General features: G+C 49.4%; 1 protein-coding gene across 6 annotated transcripts; it reads right to left on the bottom strand.

The window, feature by feature from the left end:
- Window positions 1-991: 991 nt before the first annotated feature.
- RCC1 (regulator of chromosome condensation 1) lies at window positions 992-17022 on the bottom strand. 6 transcript variants are annotated; one of them, XM_036347782.1, is made up of 11 exons: window positions 16905-17022; window positions 8626-8707; window positions 7968-8075; window positions 6958-7145; window positions 6637-6816; window positions 5716-5812; window positions 5479-5601; window positions 4620-4775; window positions 4263-4382; window positions 3748-3900; window positions 992-2733 (listed from the first exon to the last, which is right to left on the bottom strand). In XM_036347782.1, exons 2-11 carry the CDS (start codon window positions 8696-8698, stop codon window positions 2558-2560), a joined length of 1374 nt encoding a protein of 457 aa, XP_036203675.1. In that variant the 5' UTR covers window positions 8699-8707; window positions 16905-17022; the 3' UTR covers window positions 992-2557. The 6 variants fall into 6 exon arrangements, with proteins under 6 accessions (XP_036203675.1, XP_036203674.1, XP_036203676.1 ...); XM_036347781.1 differs by lacking the exon at window positions 16905-17022 and adding an exon at window positions 15373-15391; XM_036347783.1 differs by lacking the exon at window positions 16905-17022 and adding an exon at window positions 15373-15390 and having other exon boundaries at window positions 8010-8075.
- Window positions 17023-17544: the final 522 nt, after the last annotated feature.

Here is a 17544-nt window from a genome sequence, read left to right as displayed (position 1 = left end):
ATGTTAAATACTTATTTAGAATATAAGCTTCATGAGACAGGGATCTTAATACATTTGTTCCTAATAAAATTCCTACAATGTTTGGGGGTAGGTATGCACTGAAAAAAAAATTTGCTGAATTTATGATATAAACAGCAGTCCCTTACCCCATCTATCCTCACCCCCAACTCTCACTCTATTGGGGCAATGATTTCGAAATCTTTTCCTTAGAATGTACCTGCATATTTCTAAATAACATATTCATTTATAGTTTCAGATATTTTAACAACTGCCCCTCCTACATACATACTTCATCTTAATTTTTGTGAAAGCAGTATTAAACATTTACAGTATTTACAGCTGAGCCACATGGGGTACTATGACTGCATTTGTTTTGGGGTAATCAATCCAGGATGGAGGAAGATGAGGGAAGATAGAACTAAGCATTTGAAAAACAAGGCAATTAATTATTAATTCCAGGGAATAAAAAAAAGTACAATGGTTATACTAGAGAACACTATGTGCCTGACAGTTCTGATATACATAAGGCACCAACAGAGAACTTTACAATTCTTACATGCAATACAAGGAAAAGGACTTGAGTTCTGGGTTCAGGTAGAAGCTGATTTAGATTCTAGCCTACACTTCAACTCTCAGGGACTGTTTCCTGAGACAGCAATTACTTTAAAAGCTGGTGTGAAATGAGGATTAAACAAACTATTATTGCCTATAAAATGCTCAGCACAATGCCTGGCCCATTTTGGTCCCACTCCGTAAGAGCTATTATTAAAAACAAGGCACTTCCAAGCCGCTATACTGTCAAAAGGGGAAAACTCCAATAAATCTAATCCAATTTAAATTGGTGGTGGATGGGTATGAGGTGGATGGGGGAGAGGGATCGATCAAAGTGTGATATTTTTTTTCCTTTTAAGAAGTCAATTTCTAATCAGTATAGTGCCTGTATCAAAACTAAAAATTCAAAAGGGGGGGAAAAAATCACAGACTACATTTTAAGTTATTTTACATTACATTCATTTTTCCAAGAGTCATTGACATCCGAGAAAAATCCTGCTGGCCCTAATAAAAATGTCGTCTTATTCATATACAGACCTGCTGTATCAACAATATTCATCGCAGCTTTCTGAAATTATAGAAACGTTCTATAGCCCAATACCATAGGCACTAACCACATGTAATTATTGAGGACTTGAAATGTGGCTAGTGCAAAAAGGACGTTAATTTAAAATTTTTTACACATTTTAATTGATTTAAATGTAAATGGCTACATGTAGCTAGTGACCATCATATTAGAAAGGCCAGCTCTATGATTCTGTTTGCTCAAATGCCTGTGAAAATCTACACCAATATGAATAAGTTGTCTTAGGAGTTACTGTGCAGTTAATCATGTTTTATCAATTACATGAGCTGTTGAAAATGATAAAACAGCAAGCTTAGTAAAAGTATTTGTAGAGATGTACCATCCTGATTTGGGATTAGGATGTTGAAAGAACCATTCCATGTCTCTCATATTATGCAGCATAAATTTTCTTAAATACAGTGATTCCTGAAACATAAATACCTAAGCAAAAATAAAATCTTTTTTGATTTGTATGGAACAGGCACAGCTGACAGGCACACATCAGGACATCACCTAAGTCCTAGTCTTGACAAAGTTTATCCTGCCCTTCCCAACACAGCAGATGTTCCCTTAAAAAAGCAGGGAATGTGTAGAAAACAAGTGGCCTGTTTTATAAAACTCTAAATTTATTCAAAATGTTATAAGATTTCACTCTCTCTTCTAAAATACTTTACATTAAAAAAAAACCACCTGCTTGGTATTTTCTCAGACACGGTACAAGCAAGCTTCTGCTTCCCTTTCTGGGAACCAGCCTCTGCCCATCCAACCCTCTTCCCTGCCCTCCCTTCACTCTTGATATTGCTGTTTGTTTATAAAACCCTCCTTCCCTCGCCCCCATGTCCTGCTCTGCAGGCCAGCTTCCTTTCCAGACTTCAGGCAGGTGAGGCAGGCTGGATGGGCAGTGCAGGACAGAACACTTGTGCTTCTGGGAGAAAAGCTGATTGGCCTTTTTCTTGATCAAGTGGAGGATCACTCTTTATTTGCCCCTTTGGACACCTGTTCAGGGCCAAATACTTGGCTTGGGCTTGCCCATGGCTGGTAGCCCTGCCCCTTCTCCAGTTTTCCCCAGGCATAGGTGCATGACAGCTGGGTCCGACAACTGTACCATCGGTCTGCCTGTGGACTGTGAAGGACATAAGAGTGGCACATGACTAGAGTAGGGCTCGATGGAGCCCCAACTCCTCAGGGTGTGGGAATCAAACATTCCAACAAAACCCACTCCCCTCTTCCATTCCGCCCTCTCCATCCTATAGGTTACAGGCTAATTCCAGAAAGGAGGAATAAAAAAGAGGAAAGTGATTCTGTTCCGTGGATGGAAAAAAAGGCAGGTGATGACAAAGTACTTGGGGCTGGGGAAGGCCTGCTGGAGTCTGTAGTCATCACAGCTTCTGTGTTCCAGGAGGGAGGGGTGGGGCCGGGAGCCAGGCCCTAGAAGCTTCATCAGCTCTGTTGCTTGTCCCTGACTAATAAGACTGTGTGCTGGCCCCCGCTGGACACAGATAGAACCAGGCGGTTCTCCAGCTGTTTGCCTGTCATCTCCACGGGGATCCAGGCATCCTCCTCCTGTCCCGTGCCCAGCTGGTAGTTGGTGCCCATGCCCCAGGCAAAAACACGACCTACAAGAGAGAGACACAGAGGCAGCAATCTTCAGAATCCATAGCCTTTCTTGAGGACAGAAGCCTGGGACAGAAGGGTGAATTTTAGCCTTGGCCTATAGCAGCCTGGCAATGACCCAACCTCTGGGAGTTCAGGGAAGCTGGGAAAAGCCAGGGAGATGATGGATAAGAGCTCTGTCATCCTGGGACCACAGCCCTTAACCACACCAATTACTTCTCCCTATTCCTAGGCATGGCATTCAAGACCCTACTGTGACTAGCCACTCCAAAAAATCCTACACCACCCTCCACCCCAGGACCAGCCACCTTTGAGACGGCTCTGGATGTTTCTGTGCCAGGATGCCCTCCTTTGCTTATCAGAAATCTTCAAGGTGTAAGTACAAGCCCCACTTCCTCAGGAACTCTACCACATCAAGCACCTCCGCTAGCCTGACTTCTCAAGGCCTCCATGGCTGTGACCCTCATCCACTCAGGCTTTGGTGACTGCTCACTTACACCCTCCATGGTGGGAAATGTAAATAAAAGCCTGAATCAGGAGTCTGGAGACCTGGGTTCAAGTTCTGCTGCCTGGCCAGGTCTCGGTTATATATCCTCTTTTGCTGTTTTTTCCCCCCTCTACAGAACAAATTACCTTTATTAAAATAATTTGTTTATTCCCCTGGCCAGTGTTGCTCAGTGGAGAGTGTTGGCCCATCCACCAAAGGGTTGTGGGTTCGATCCCCAGCCACGGTCATGGCACGTGTGGGAGGCAATCAATTGATGTTTCTCAAATCAATATTTCTCCCTCCTCCCCTTCTGCCTTTCCACTCTCTCTCTATAAAAAATAATTTTAAAATTCATTTTAAGTTCATCAAAGTCAGAGCTTTTGACAATCAGGAGAAAAACTATGTTTTCATAAATACTGCTCTGCAGCTCAGCTCCATCTCATGGTGGCCATCAGAGCCTGCTGGGCTATTTGACAGGAGTCACAATCCCCAGGCCCCAATCAGACTGAATGTGGGCAGCCCCACTTACCATCCTTGGTCACAGCATATCCCACAGAGGCCCCACAAGCCACTGAGGAGACGATGGGCAGCCTGGAGATGAGGGTGGGCATGCTCTTCTCCTCGGCACCCTCTCCCAGGCCCAGCCTCCCGTACTCAGCCCGGCCCAGGCTGTATGCTTTTCCTGTGGGAGGAGGGAGAGAGTAGACAGGAGTTGGACTTAAGGTGTGGGTGGAGTAGCAGAGGGTGTGTTCCAGGTTGGCCAGCTGAGTTCCCATATCCATGGGAGCTGGTCCTCATTCCCTGGGTGGTGAGGAGGAGGTCTTCAGTACCTCTTCCAGTTTTGGGGAGGCCTGGGAGAGCCTCCACAGGTCCCCACTGAATTCATACTTGGAAGAGCACCAGGACTCTGGGGGGTTAGTTGTGACCCTCATAGACCCACATCTGGCCCAACCTATGAAGCAGACCCAGGTTCCAAGAGCCATGGTCTCAGGATCAGGCCAGCCCCGTGCAGAGATGAGGGCATTCCTGATCCAAAGGTCCCACCTTCTGAATCCATGCAGACTGTATGGTGCTGGCCACCAGAGAAGCCCACCCAGGACTTGGTAGAGTTCTTGAAGGATGTCAAGTTCTGGGGTACAAAGCAAGATTCTGTGCCTGCGGTTCCTGGAAGGCAAGGCCCGGAGAGAGTTGTTAGGGGTAAAAGTGTCCAAGGAGCTGTTCTTCTTCATCCCCCTCTGAGGCCATCCTACCCTCTACCAGCATATGAATATTCTCCCTTTACAGATGACAAAACTGGCTCCGAGGGGTGACTCCACCAAGGGTGTGCAAGAAATGAGTAGTGGAGCCAGGATTGGAACCCAGGTCACTCTGGCTATGCCCGATGCTGGGTTTGGGACTCACCAAGTTGATGGTAGTTTGAAAGGCCAAAGCCATATACATGGCCCTCGAGGGAGATGGCAAAGGTGAAGTAGGCGCCACAGAAGGCATCCTGGAATTTCACATGGCCACGGGTTCCCCTGGATTTCAACATCACACACTTGGGGACCAGGAGTCGTTCTGCAGGCAGAGAAGCAGCCAAGGTCAGTGGCAGACACACAAAGCCTCTCCTCTCTTCCCCGTGGTGGTTTCTCCCACATCACTAAAGCCCTCGAAGGGATGCTAAGCAGGGACTTTTCTCCCTGTTAGACAGAAGAGGTATCTAAGGCCAAGAGAGTAGAGAGCCTCACTCAGACTCCCACAGCCCTAAGAGGTGCCATTCTTCTCTGCTAACTCATTTAACCTCACAACAACCCAATGAAGTAGGTAGGTTTAGAGATGAGAAAACTATGTCCAGGGTCCCATAGCCAACAGGTGGTAGAACCAGGATTCAAAACCAGGGTAGCCTGGCTCTAGAGTCAAAGTTCTTATCTATCTATCTATCTATCTATCTATCTATCTATCTATCTATCTATCTATCTATGAATTTATTTATTGATTTGAAAGAGGGAGGGAGAAAATCGATTTGTTGCTCCATTCATTTATGCATTCACTGGTTGCCTCCTATATGTGCCCTGAACAGGGATTGAACCCATAACCCTGGGGTAATGGGACGACAGTCAAACAAACTGAGCTACCGGCCATGGCTAGAGTCAATGTCCTTAACTACCACTGCAAGTCTATCTGATGTAAGCCTAAACGCACAGAGAATCCCTCCTGCCTATGACCTTCATCAGGGGGTGCATTGCTGAGTTGCCCTGGCAGAGGGACCTAGCCCACCTACCAAGGCCCTGCCGGCCACCACGATTGGCAAATAATTCAGGGACACGGCCCAGCTGGCCCTGCTCCCCGCAGCCCAGAGTGTAGAGGTCACCATCAGCTGTCAGCATCACCAAGTGGTCGTTTCCTGAGGGCGAGAGGAAGGCAGGAGATGCAGGACTTGTCTGTAGAGCCCAAGGCTTGGCCAACACCAGAATAAGGTTCTCCAACTCCTGCCCAGAGCAAGTGACCCCAGACTCACCCGAGGCCACCTTCACCACAGGCGCACTCAGCTGCACTTGCACAGGTACCATGCTCTTCTTCATGGGCTCCAAGAGCCCAATCACACCATTATTGTCCTAGAAGGGAGGGGCAGAGCACTTAGCCAGGCCTGCATGCCCCATACCAGCCAGACCAACCATAGAGCTGTCTGGTAAGGGGCACTGGTGCCAGATGGGGATGGAGAGGTGAACAGCAATGAGGGCATATAGTGAAATGCTTATGAATGAAATCACACATGGTCTACTATCAAAGGAGTGCCCTAGCCGGTTTGGCTTAGTGCAGTGGTCGCCAACCTTTCGGACCTCACAGACCACCAGTGGTCTGCGGACCACCGGTTGTCAACCGCTGGCTTATGGATAGAGCTATGGCCTTCATACCAAAAGGTCTTGGGCTCGATTCCGGACAAGGGCACATGCCTGGTGGGAAGCTCAATCCCCAGTAGGGGGCGAGCAGGAGGCAGCAGATCAATGATTCTCTCTCACCACTGATGTTTCTGTCTCTCTCCCTCTCTGAAATCAATAAAAATATATTAAAATAAATAAAAATATAAAAATCCAATATTCCTGAGAAGCATGGAAGACAGCTAGGAAGGGAGGAGAGGTTGAAGGTAGCAAGATGGGTGAGAACAACAGACTTCCTGGATCAGCCTCGGCCAGAGACATCCTTGACCCACCTCTCTCCTAAGACACACTTCACAACATCAGATCCTAGGCAGCAGCCAATGGAGTGGACAGGCCTGAATGAAGAAGCCAGAGACCTGGCAGGGTCTGGGCCCAAGCTCTACTTCTAGGACTTGATTTCCTCACCAGTAAGTAGAATAGGGGCATGGAGATAGGTTATCCTTGGGGCCCCACCAGTTAATTCTGTCGGCCAGCCCATGCAGTCTTCCAGCCCATCTTACCCGGAAGGAGCCCCAGAGGAAGACACGGCCATCCTCGGTGAGCGCCGCTGTGTGACTGTCTCCTGCGGACACTTGTACCACTTTCTCTTGCAGTTCCACTTTCCCAGGAACCGTCTCTGAGCCCTCCACTGATGTGTCCCTTCCCAGGGCACCCTCATCATTGCAGCCAAAGGAGTAGACCTGTGCCCAGGATGCCCCCATTAGTGCAAGATCTGGCCTTTCAGTCCATTCTTGTTCAGACCACCCCGTGCAGCTAGCCAGCTCCATCTCCAAGCCTCCTCCCCCAGACCCTATCCATCCCACGCCACGCCCCCAACCTACCTGGCCACTTTTGCTTAGACACACGGTGTGCATGCCCCCAGCCTCAGCCTGTACAATGTCTTCCGGAATGGTTACTAGGGCTGGCTTCTTCCTCTCCATCACATTCTCGCCCAGCCCCAACTGGCCCACGTCACCCTGGCCCAGTGTCAGCACCAAGCCCGGTTCTGTGCGGTGGGACCTATGTGAGACTGAGGAGTGAAGAAGACAGCCGAGTGTGTAGGATGATGGGAGAGAGGAGAGGTCACTGCATGGGCTCTGGGTTCAATCCCCTGCTCTGCCACAGACCTCAGTATGACCCTTCTGAGCCTGTTTCCTCATTTGTGAAATGGGGATATCAGAAGTCCCTACCTCACAGGGTTTGTGTAAAGGTTAAAAATCGAGCACATTATTAATCAAAAGGAAGGAAATAGAAACAAGGAGACACTCAGTATTGTGAAATGAATCTTGGTGGGGAGAACAGTGAGCACCCAAGATAGTTTTCCTGAGTAGCTCTAAGTTCTTGATAAGGCGCCATGGTGCCGAAAGTGAGGGCTCAGGTGTAAAGTCTACTCTTTACTGGCTGCTTACTCCACTAATGCTAAATTGCTCTGCAGTTCCCCAAATTATGCTACAGACTTAAATATGCTTCCATATTTAAGATCCCATTTTATAGGAAAGGGAATGGAGCCTCAGAGAGGTTAATAGAGCTAATAAGTAATAGTGTTTGCACTGAAACCAAGGGAGCCTACATGGGTCTACAGTTAGCCTCCATCCTCAGGGTGTCACGGAACTCCTGAACATATTCACACAGACACCCTGGTTCCAATAAGTAGATACACAACCACAGCTGAAGAGGGAGGAGCAGCAGTAAGAGCTAACACAGGTTTTTGCCGAGGTAAGCGCCAACCAGTGGGCAGTCCAGGACCATCTGCTGGCCAATGGCAACCGTCTGTGCCTCTGGACAGCCAATGGTGTCCAGTCCCTCCCCCAGGGTTGCCAGGCCTCTGAGGCTGTGCTGGGCAGGGAGCCACCTGGTCGGGGTTTCTGGTTGGCAGGGCTCGGCCTGCAGGCACCTCGGGTGTAGCAGGCGCCTGGAACGCGGTGGGAAGCACCGGCCCTCACTGCCTGGTTACGAGGGTCTGCAAAAGACAGACACTGTCTGAGTGTGGGCCCACACCCCCCTTCTCAGGTGGGGGTGGCTCTCCTCCCTGTCTCCCTCCAGGGTTCCAGAACAGAGGAAACCACAGCCACCTCCCTCAAATGCTACCATGACATTATCTCATTTTCCTCACAACAGGCCAGTGAGGTTGGAATTGTTCTCACCTCCTATTTCATGAAAGGGTAATCCAAGCTCAGCGAGAGTAAGATACTTGCTCAAAGCTACATACCTAGAAAGTGGCAGGGCCATGACCCCACATCTGGACGCCAGGGGTCCAAACCATAAGCCACTATGCCTGGGGCAAAGCCTTTGGGTCTAGTGTTTTGCTAGTACCACCTGAGTGCTTTGAACAAGTCTCTGTGCCTTTATGATTCCTTGAGGTGGGATTCAATGACCTACAGGAGACCTGCCAACTGGGTGGAGCTTATGGACTTCCAGGCCCCTCAGCTTCAAATGTCAGCGGGGAAGGAGCCCAGTCCCAGATTTTGGGGGCTTTAAGAAGCCATACATAGAGACAGAAGCCAACTTACCCTTCACTTTCTTGCTTTTGGGGAGAGCATCTTCTGGGGGTGACCTTTTCTTAGCCACACGCTTGGGTGGCATCTTCCTGTCCTGAAAAGCCCAGGCAAACACTCCATGTCAGATGGCAATCAATGCCCTGCTCTAATTAGGCAATATTACCCAAAGAAAAAGACCTTTACAAAGGCAAGAGGCACTGCCCAGCAATTCCACTTCTCAGAATTTATCTAAGAACAGGAACAGAATAATACGCCCAAAGAGTAAGTTCCACAGACATTCTCTACTGTATGCTTCATAACATTAAAAAAAAAAAAAAAAAAAAGTGGAGCAACCCATGTGCTTAATAGGAGAGTGGCTATGTAGTATATTCATGATCGAACAGTATAAAGCCACTAAAAGTGATGCTTTCAGAGACTTATTGAATAGGAAGATGTTTACCATTGCCAAATAATAAGCACATTAGAAAACAGTCCATCCCACTTTTGAAATATAATGCATACACACATGTAAAAATAAGTGTAGAAAAATGTGAAGGAAATACGTCCATTATTAACAATGATAACCTCTGGAAAATAAGATTATGGACAATTTTTACTTGTTTCTTTACACTTTCCTATATTATATAAGATGTTTATTAAGAAGCATTACATATCCTATCTAATAAAGAGGGAATATGCTAATTGACTGTCACACCCTCAAAAAGATGGCGGCATCCACAGCCACAAGATGGTGGTGCCCAGTCCCCTCAGCCCCGCCGGGGCGGCAGGTGCACGGCAAGGCTGGGCCCGCTCCTAGGCGGGCCCGGCCGCTCTGCATGCCTGCCTCCGGAGATCTCCAGTTCCCTCAGCCCCCCAGCCCCCCAGGGCCAGCCCAAGGCACAGGCAAGCTTCAGATGTCGGCTCCCAGCCGCGCAGGGCCGGCCCAAGGTGCAGGCAAGCCTCGGATGGTGGCTGCCCAAGGCTGAGGTTACCAGGGCTGGCTGAGGCTTGCGCTGCTGGCAGTGGCAGCAGCAGAGGTGAGATGGGGCATCACCTTCCCCTGATCGCCGGGTCGCCTCCCACCCCTAAGGGCTCCCGGACTGTGAGAGGGGCAGGCCGGGCTGAGGGACCCCCCCCTCCAGTGCATGAATTTTCATGCCTCTAGTTTTTATTATAAAAAATGAAAAAGCTGGTGTGGCTATAGCTGAAGAATATTAAGTATCCCTCATAACTGCCCTCAAACCCTGAGATAATCACTAGTAACTTTGTAACTAATGGTTAACTACATAACCACTATGTAACTCTGATGTATTACTGTTATTATGAGACATTACAAAGTTATTCTAATCCTAATTAAGTAAAACCAAACCAGGCCATTTGTGCCCTTTGATCCCTAAGTGTCACTTCTGGGAGGAGCCTGGCTTTTCTAAAGAGTCCCACAAGGGCACACAAACACCAAGTGTTACAAAAGAGTGAAAGGAAATCACCTATGGGTGACAAGAAGGGTTGTTGGGCCCTAGCTGGTTTAGCTCAGTGGACAGAGCTTCAGCCTGTGGACTGAAAGGTCCCGAGTCCGATTCCAGTCTGGGGCACATGCCCAGCTTTCGCGCTCGATCCCCGGTGTGGGATGTGCGGGAGGCAGCTGATCAATGATTCTCTCATCATTGATGTTTCTCTCTCTCCTTCTCCCTTCCTCTCTGAAATCAATACAAATTAAAAAAAAAAAAGAAAAGAAAAGGAAGGAAGGAAGGAAGGAAGGTTGGTTATTGGACCCAGGATGATCCAGGGCAGCTAAAAGCCTGTCTTGAACCCCTCCCCTCCTTTAACTGCTACTGCTCCCCAAGGTCTTCAGGTCTTCCCCAAGGCTGCTGAGAACAGAGGCATTCTCTCTCGTTGCCAATCCAGCCAATTTGTGCCCCCAACTTTTTCCTCCACAAATGCATCTTTATTGAGCCCTGGTCTTTAAGGTTGTGAAGTACAGTCAGGTTGTCTAAGCCTGGGGTGCCCAAACTCTGAACTGTGATCTTTCTGTAGGGATGGCCGGGGCCAGGACACTTTAGAGCTGTCCTGATGCAGAAGTGGTATAGCCTGTGGCAGTTAAGAGTCTAGCCCAGCTGTGGGCAAACTACGGCCTGCTGGCCCGGATCCGGCCCGTTTGAAATGAATAAAACTATTGAAAAAAAAGACCATACCCTTTTATGTAATGATGTTTACTTTGAATTTATATTAGTTCACACAAACATTCCATCCATGCTTTTGTTCCGGCCCTCCGGTCCAGTTTAAGAACCAATTGTGGCCCTCAAGTCAAAAAGTTTGCCCACCCCTGGTCTAGCCTCTGGCCCTAGCCACTTTGACTCAGTGGATAGAGCATGGGCCAGGCAGACTGAAGGGTCTCGGGTTCAATTTTGGTCAAATCCCTGGACCGGTCAGGGTGTGTGTGGGAGGCACCCAATCAAGGCAACCAATCGATGTCTCTCTCAAATAATGATATTTCTCTCTGTCTCTACCCCTTCCCTGCTACTCTCTCTAAAAATCAATGGAAAAATATCCTTAGGTGAGGATTAACAAAAAACAAAACAACTACAAAAAAGAGTCCAGCCCTAGCTGGTTTGGCTCAGTGGAAAGAGTGTCAGCCTGCAGACTGAAGGGTCCCAGGTTTGATTCCGGTCAAGGGCACATGCCTGTGTTGGGGGCTCAGTCCCCAGTAGAGGGCGTGCAGGAGGCAGCCGATCAATGATTCTCATCATTTACGTTTCTATCTCTCTCTCCTCTCCTCTCATCTCTCTGAAATCAATAAAAATGTATTAAAAAAAAGAGTAATTAACCAATATTGGATTACAATGTCTATGGCCTGCCCCAGGTAACTCTCAGGCACAGATCTAACTAACCTAACCCTCCTCTCCCCCATTTTCATAGATAAGGGATGGAGACTACCCAAGGCTACAGTTGGAATTTGTAGAACAAGAGCTCTTTTCAGGCTCAGCTGTGGGTCTATCCAGCAGCCCACTCCCTCTTTTCCTTCCTCCCTCCCTCCCTTCCTTCCAGTAGGTCCTTGAGCCTCACCCTCTCCAGCTCCCCACTCCACAATACGTGAATACAAAGAGCAGTAGCCTCTAAATTTTGGGGGACATTCTGCTGACTACCCTGAGAGAGAAGAACAAAGTACTGAAGATAAGGAAGTAGCTGTGCAGGTTGAGCTTCTACAGGTTCTGACTCTAATGAGGTGGCAGTTCTGAGCTTCACCCAACTTTTTTTCTCCCAGGCCGGGAAACCTCCCCTCCAACCTACCTCTTTGAGACCCCTCTTCCTACACTAAAAATGCACATTCCTTGGGATTAGAGGGAACTGGATTCACCTGCCAGAGCTGTGGCTTGTTCACCTGGCTTTTGTGACCATGGTTGGCCAGCAGCCTTAACCTCTTTGAATTGTATCCTCGTCTGTAAAAGGGGTTGCCATACTACTTCTTAGGGCTGCCCTCAAGACAGAATGACATGTACCACTGCACATCTATTAGAATGGCCCAAACCTGGAACACAATGCCAAATGCTGGTGAGGATGTGAAACAACAGAATTCTCATTCACTGGTGGGAATGCAAAACGGCACGGCCACTTTGGAAGACAGTTTGGTAGTTTCTTACAAAACTAAATACAACTGACCCTAAACAACACAGGTCTGAACTGCCAGATCCACTTATATGTGGAGCTTTTTCAATAAATATGTACATTGCTATAAATGTATTTTCTCTTCCTTATGATTGTTTTTTAAAAATTATTATTATTGCCCTAACCAGTTTGGCTCAATGAATAGAGCGTCAGCCTGCGGACTCAAGGGTCCCAGGTTCGATTCTGGTCAAGGGCATGTACCTTGGTTGCGGGCACATCTCCAGTGGGGAGTGTGCAGGAGGCAGCTGATCGATGTTTTTCTCTCATCGGTGTTTCTAACTCTCTATCCCTCTCACTTCCTCTCTGTAAAATATCAATAAAATATATTTTAAAAAATTATTATTATTATTGTCTAAAGTTTTACATATGTCTCCTTTTTCCCCATTGACACCCCCCCAGCCATTCCCACCCCGGGCAAGCCCCCACCACCCAGTGTCTGTGTGTTGTGATTTTCTTAATAACATTTTCTTTTCTCTAGCTTGCATTTTTTTTTGTAATACAGAATGTAATACATATAACATAAAAAAGACTTTATAGAGAACTTTTAAGAGCCAAGCACACAATAAATAGTAATTTCACACTTAACACTGTCAATAGGTTCTGTGACTTTAAGTGAACAGATTACAGTGTCTCATCAACATTATAATGAAACAATGTTGAATGCAGTATCATTATTCAAGGACCTGCTGTGTTCAATACATGGAAGCTCAAGTGTTCATTCATCCCACAAATACTTATTGAGTGTCTGTTACCACTGTGTGGCTTTGGGCCCAAAGTAGTAAGAAAAAAAAAAACAAAAAAACAGTAACCCTCCCCCTGTTCTCATGGAGCTTACATTCTAGCGGGAAAGAAAAAAATTGTTACAGAAGGTGCTGTGTGAAGGATAGACAAGGTGATACATAGAGAATAACTTGGGGGTCACACAACAATGTGAACGCAATTAATGCCACCAAACTGTACACTTATAAATGGTTGAAATGGTAAATTTTATGGTATGCATATTTTATCATAATAAGAAAACAGAGAGATTAATTGGACTAGGGGAGGAGAGTGGAGAGTCAGAAATAGAACCCAGGTGTATCTGATGGATTAAAATAAACAAACAAACAAACAAATAATAAACAAACAAAACCAAACAACCCACAACAGGCTGGCTAAAGGTAGTCCATGATCCGGGCAGGGGTGGGGGCAGCGTGGGCAGGCCTCCCCAGGGTCCCCCATGAACTTGGCCAAACACAATGGGCAAAGGGCAGAAGGAAGCTGAGAGGGAGAGGATGGTGAGACCAGAGAGGAGACAGGCGGCGAGGCTGGGCCGGTGGGTGAAGAACCTGAAGGACATGGGAAAGGCCAACCCCCTGCTGTGGTTGACCTCTGGCTTTAGGGTCTAACAACCCCAGTTCTCTGGGCCTGAGGATCCTCATCTCTCAAGTGGAGGTCTCTGGGCACTGCAGTGCTGCTGTGAGCAATCCTCCGGGCAGGACAGGGAATGAGAGGGCACCTCCTCAAGGGCGGAGCCTGACACCCACTACCCACCTGCATCCTGGAGCACAACCAGTCCTTGTGCACACGCCCTCTCTAACTGCTCTGGGTGTGTTTTCCTAGCCAGACAGGGAGTGTCTGGCGGGGAATAGGAGTAGTCTTTTGTCCACCCACAATCCACACACACAGCTTCCATGTTTGAGGAGCTGACAATCTGGGAGAAGAGTGAGACACAGTCCCGAATAATTAAAAATCAGACACAGTCAACTCTCCTAGAATGCTCACACCTGCCTTCTGGGGTAAACGTGATCACCCTGGTTTCACAGGTAAGAAAGCTGAGGTTCAGGGAAAGGCACCCCCAGGCCGCACAGGAGTGGGGTGAAAGGGCAGGTCTCCCGATCAGGGCCAGAGCTCCCCCTTCCCACCTCGCCCTGGGCCTGTTCTTCATGTGATGAATGAAGGCACTAGACCAGCGGTCGCCAATCTTTCGGACCTCACAGACCACGGGTTGGCGACCACTGGACTAGACAGTCTACCAGGGAGGGCCTGTGTTCCTGCTGTGACCCCCTGTAACCCCACCACAGCCTTGTTTCTACAAAGGGAGACAGAGCCCTCTAACACAGCAGCTGTCCCTGCCACCCCCTCATCCCCAATGTCAGGAGGCAGACAACTGCAGGCCAGACCCAGAGGCTGATGAATCTCTTTGTGAGAAAGGTCCCCAAGGAGGGGAGGACAGGGGCTCATCTGTCAAAAACATGTGCTGAACTCCTGCTGCGAGCCAGGCACACTTCCTGCCCGGGATACTCCACCTCAAGCGTTTCCTAACCAGCCCTGGCTGGCTTGGCTCAGTGGATAGAGCATTGACCTGCGGACTAAAGGATCCGGGGTTCGATTCTGGTCAAGGGCACATGCCCAGGTTGAGGGTCCAATCCCCAGCGGGGGGTGTGCAGGAGGCAGCCAATCAATGATTCTCTCTCATCATTGATGTTTCTCTCTCTCTCTCCCCCTGTCCCTTCAATAAAAAAATATTTTTTAAAAAAGTTTCCTAACCAGGGGTTCCCCTTTGTATACAGAGCTGTGTCTGGGTTTATGTGTTTATTTTTCCTAAGAAAAGGGGCCACATTTTCCACCAGATGTGAGAACTACCGCTTTATGGAAAATACAGGTATCAGTAATTCTCACCACATGCCTCTTACCTTCATTTTACAGATAAAGAAAGCAATAGGAAGATTTAGTGGGAGGCCCAAGGGGACTCAACCTGTGAGTTGCAAAACTGAACAGGATCCCTGCTCTTGGGATGTCCCGGAAAACACCAGCATGAACCCCTAATTCATTGTTCCAGACTCCATTCTAATACTCTTCTTGGGTGAAACCACCCTGCCTTTTCCACCTCCACCCAGTGTCCCTTGGTCTGGCACCTGAGACCTTTCAAGACCCAGTCCCTGTTGTAGCATCTTGTTCCTCATCTCCTTGTACCCTGTGTTCGTCAGACTCAAACATCTGTGGAATCCCTGACCACTACACTCACCTAGACCTTCACGCCTTTGCATGTGCTGTTTCCTTTGCCTGTATCACCCTAAACCCTCCACCTGAACAACTCTGCAGCTCCTTTAAAACCCGGTTCAAGCGCCACCTCACCTGGAAAGCCATCCTTGACCCTCCTGGGCTGAGTTCCTGTGTAACACTCCATACGCCCAACTTCTGCGAGGACACGCGAATCACACTTGGTTGGAGCACCTCAATTGCTATTTGATGAATGACTTGTCAGCAGCAGTGCCCCTGGCTCCGAGGCAAACATCCCTGATCACACTGGCACTTACGTAATTGTGGCCCCGCATGGGTCTCCCCAAGGAGACCTGCAGTTCCGCAAAGGCCACGTGGGGCCCTTCTCACCATCGCTCCCCAGCCCTGCCAGCGCAGCACGGGGTAGACAGCAGTAAATAACCTGCTGACAGATGCGTTTATGGACCAAAAAAAGGGGGTGGGAGGCCCACATGCTAACCTGACTAGTTCAGGGAAGGCCTGCATGGCGGTTCTGCAAACTCAAAGACCTAAAGTAAGTACAAAGAATGGTCTGAAATTAAAAATTTAACTAAAAGCAGTTTATAGAAGGCAGTCATTTCCTAGGCCAGTGTTTTCCCTGACAAAGATCAATTTCCAATCTTTACTGAGCCTATTGTCTTTCTGCATCTGAGATAACGTACCTGTGAAATGTCTGGGTACCTAGCAACTTCCCTCTTTCAGGACGCCTCAGGGCGCAACAAATGGCCCCCGGGCCCAGACCACAAACTCCCTCATTGTTATTGTCACCATGTCAATTGTTAACTATCCTGCCCCCCTCAGTAAAAGGCATGTGTCCATCACTTCACTTTTTATCCAATCCCAGAGGTCTCCCGCTTTGCCTTCTCCCACCTCCCGAATCTATCACCAATGGATTTCATGTAACCCACTTCCGGCTGCTCCTTTGATGGTAATTTATAAAAACAAGGTAAAAACCCGCCATTCTCCGGAGCATCATCCCAATTCCTTGAGGTTTTGCTTCCCGGCACTTGTCCACAGTTCGGCTCAAATAAACTCACAAAAACTCTCTACAGGTTTGAATGTGTTTTTGCATTAACAAGTGGGTGCGGAGTTCACAGCAACCTCTACCGTCCACAGGGGTCCCGGTGCCCAGGCTGCCCTGCGGCAGCCCCTGCAGCCGCCCCTCCGGCAGGGCTCCGGGCCCCTGCAAGCCCAACGCCCCCGAGGAGTCCGGGCAAAGTCACTCTCCGCTCCGGAAACGGGCCCGCACCAGGGAGCGCTCCCGCCGCAGGCCAGCGGGTCCGCGCACCGGCCGGTGAGGTCACCGCGGCCCCGCGCTCCGGCCGTTTGAATCTCCCGCCCGCGCGGGCGCCGCGGGCCGGACGCGAGAAGCGCTGCGGCGGAGGGGCCACCGGGCTCGCTCAAGCCAGGCGGGGCCGGCCCTCGCCCGGACGCCCCGCGGGACCGGGGACACGCGCGCCCGCACTTGCGCCTTCCTGCCGCCCGGCTTCACGTGGAGACGTCGCCACGCGACCGGGCGCGCGCGAGCCACTGCGCCGCCCGCCGGGGACCCCCACCGCGCTCTGGCCGTGGTCGCTCGGCGCGCCGCCGTCCTCCAGGACCCCTCGCCCACCACGCGCGCGACCTACCTCGGTGCCGGTCAGCTCCTAGGACTCCTCCGCTCGCCGGCTGGGCCGCGAACTGCCCCAGAGCATGCGCTCTGCGGGCCTCGGGCCGCCCTGACCCGGGCCACAGAGGAAAACAAAGAGCCCGGCGGCCCCTGGCGGCCGCCCCGGGTAGTGCAAGGGACACGCTCCCCACAGGGAGCTCTAGACCAGGTTCCCCACCTGTACTCCGCAAGTACAGTGGGGGTGCATTTTGGAGACCCCAAATCGGGACGAGTGGACTAACAACCAGAAAGACCACTTGAAAACAGGGTTGGTTTATGGGAAAACAGGGTTTGTTTGTGTGATAGGAACTGTACAGAGAAAAGAGATACTGCTCGTCCCTGTTCTCAAGAGGTTCTCTGTTGGAGAAACATGAGAAATCAGACCACCAACAGAGGTACGGCAAGGGTACGTCCAGGGGCATCTGGCTCAGCCTGGGACTTAAGAAATGCTTTCCATGTTAACGCGGAAAGCCTCCCTTGTAATGACAGGGAGCGACGAGAGCCTAGGGTGGTGTGGGAAACGTGTTATGAAGGTCTAACTGGAGCAGAGGTGCCTGCAGGAGTGACAGAGGAGAGCGCTGGAGCAGGAGGGCTGGGCCAGGGGTGCACGGTCTATGCTA

The sequence above is a fragment of the Myotis myotis genome, unplaced genomic scaffold, assembly GCF_014108235.1.
Source record: "Myotis myotis isolate mMyoMyo1 unplaced genomic scaffold, mMyoMyo1.p scaffold_m19_p_2, whole genome shotgun sequence".
Lineage (NCBI taxonomy): Eukaryota > Metazoa > Chordata > Mammalia > Chiroptera > Vespertilionidae > Myotis > Myotis myotis.
This window is presented reverse-complemented; position numbering and strand designations above follow the sequence as displayed.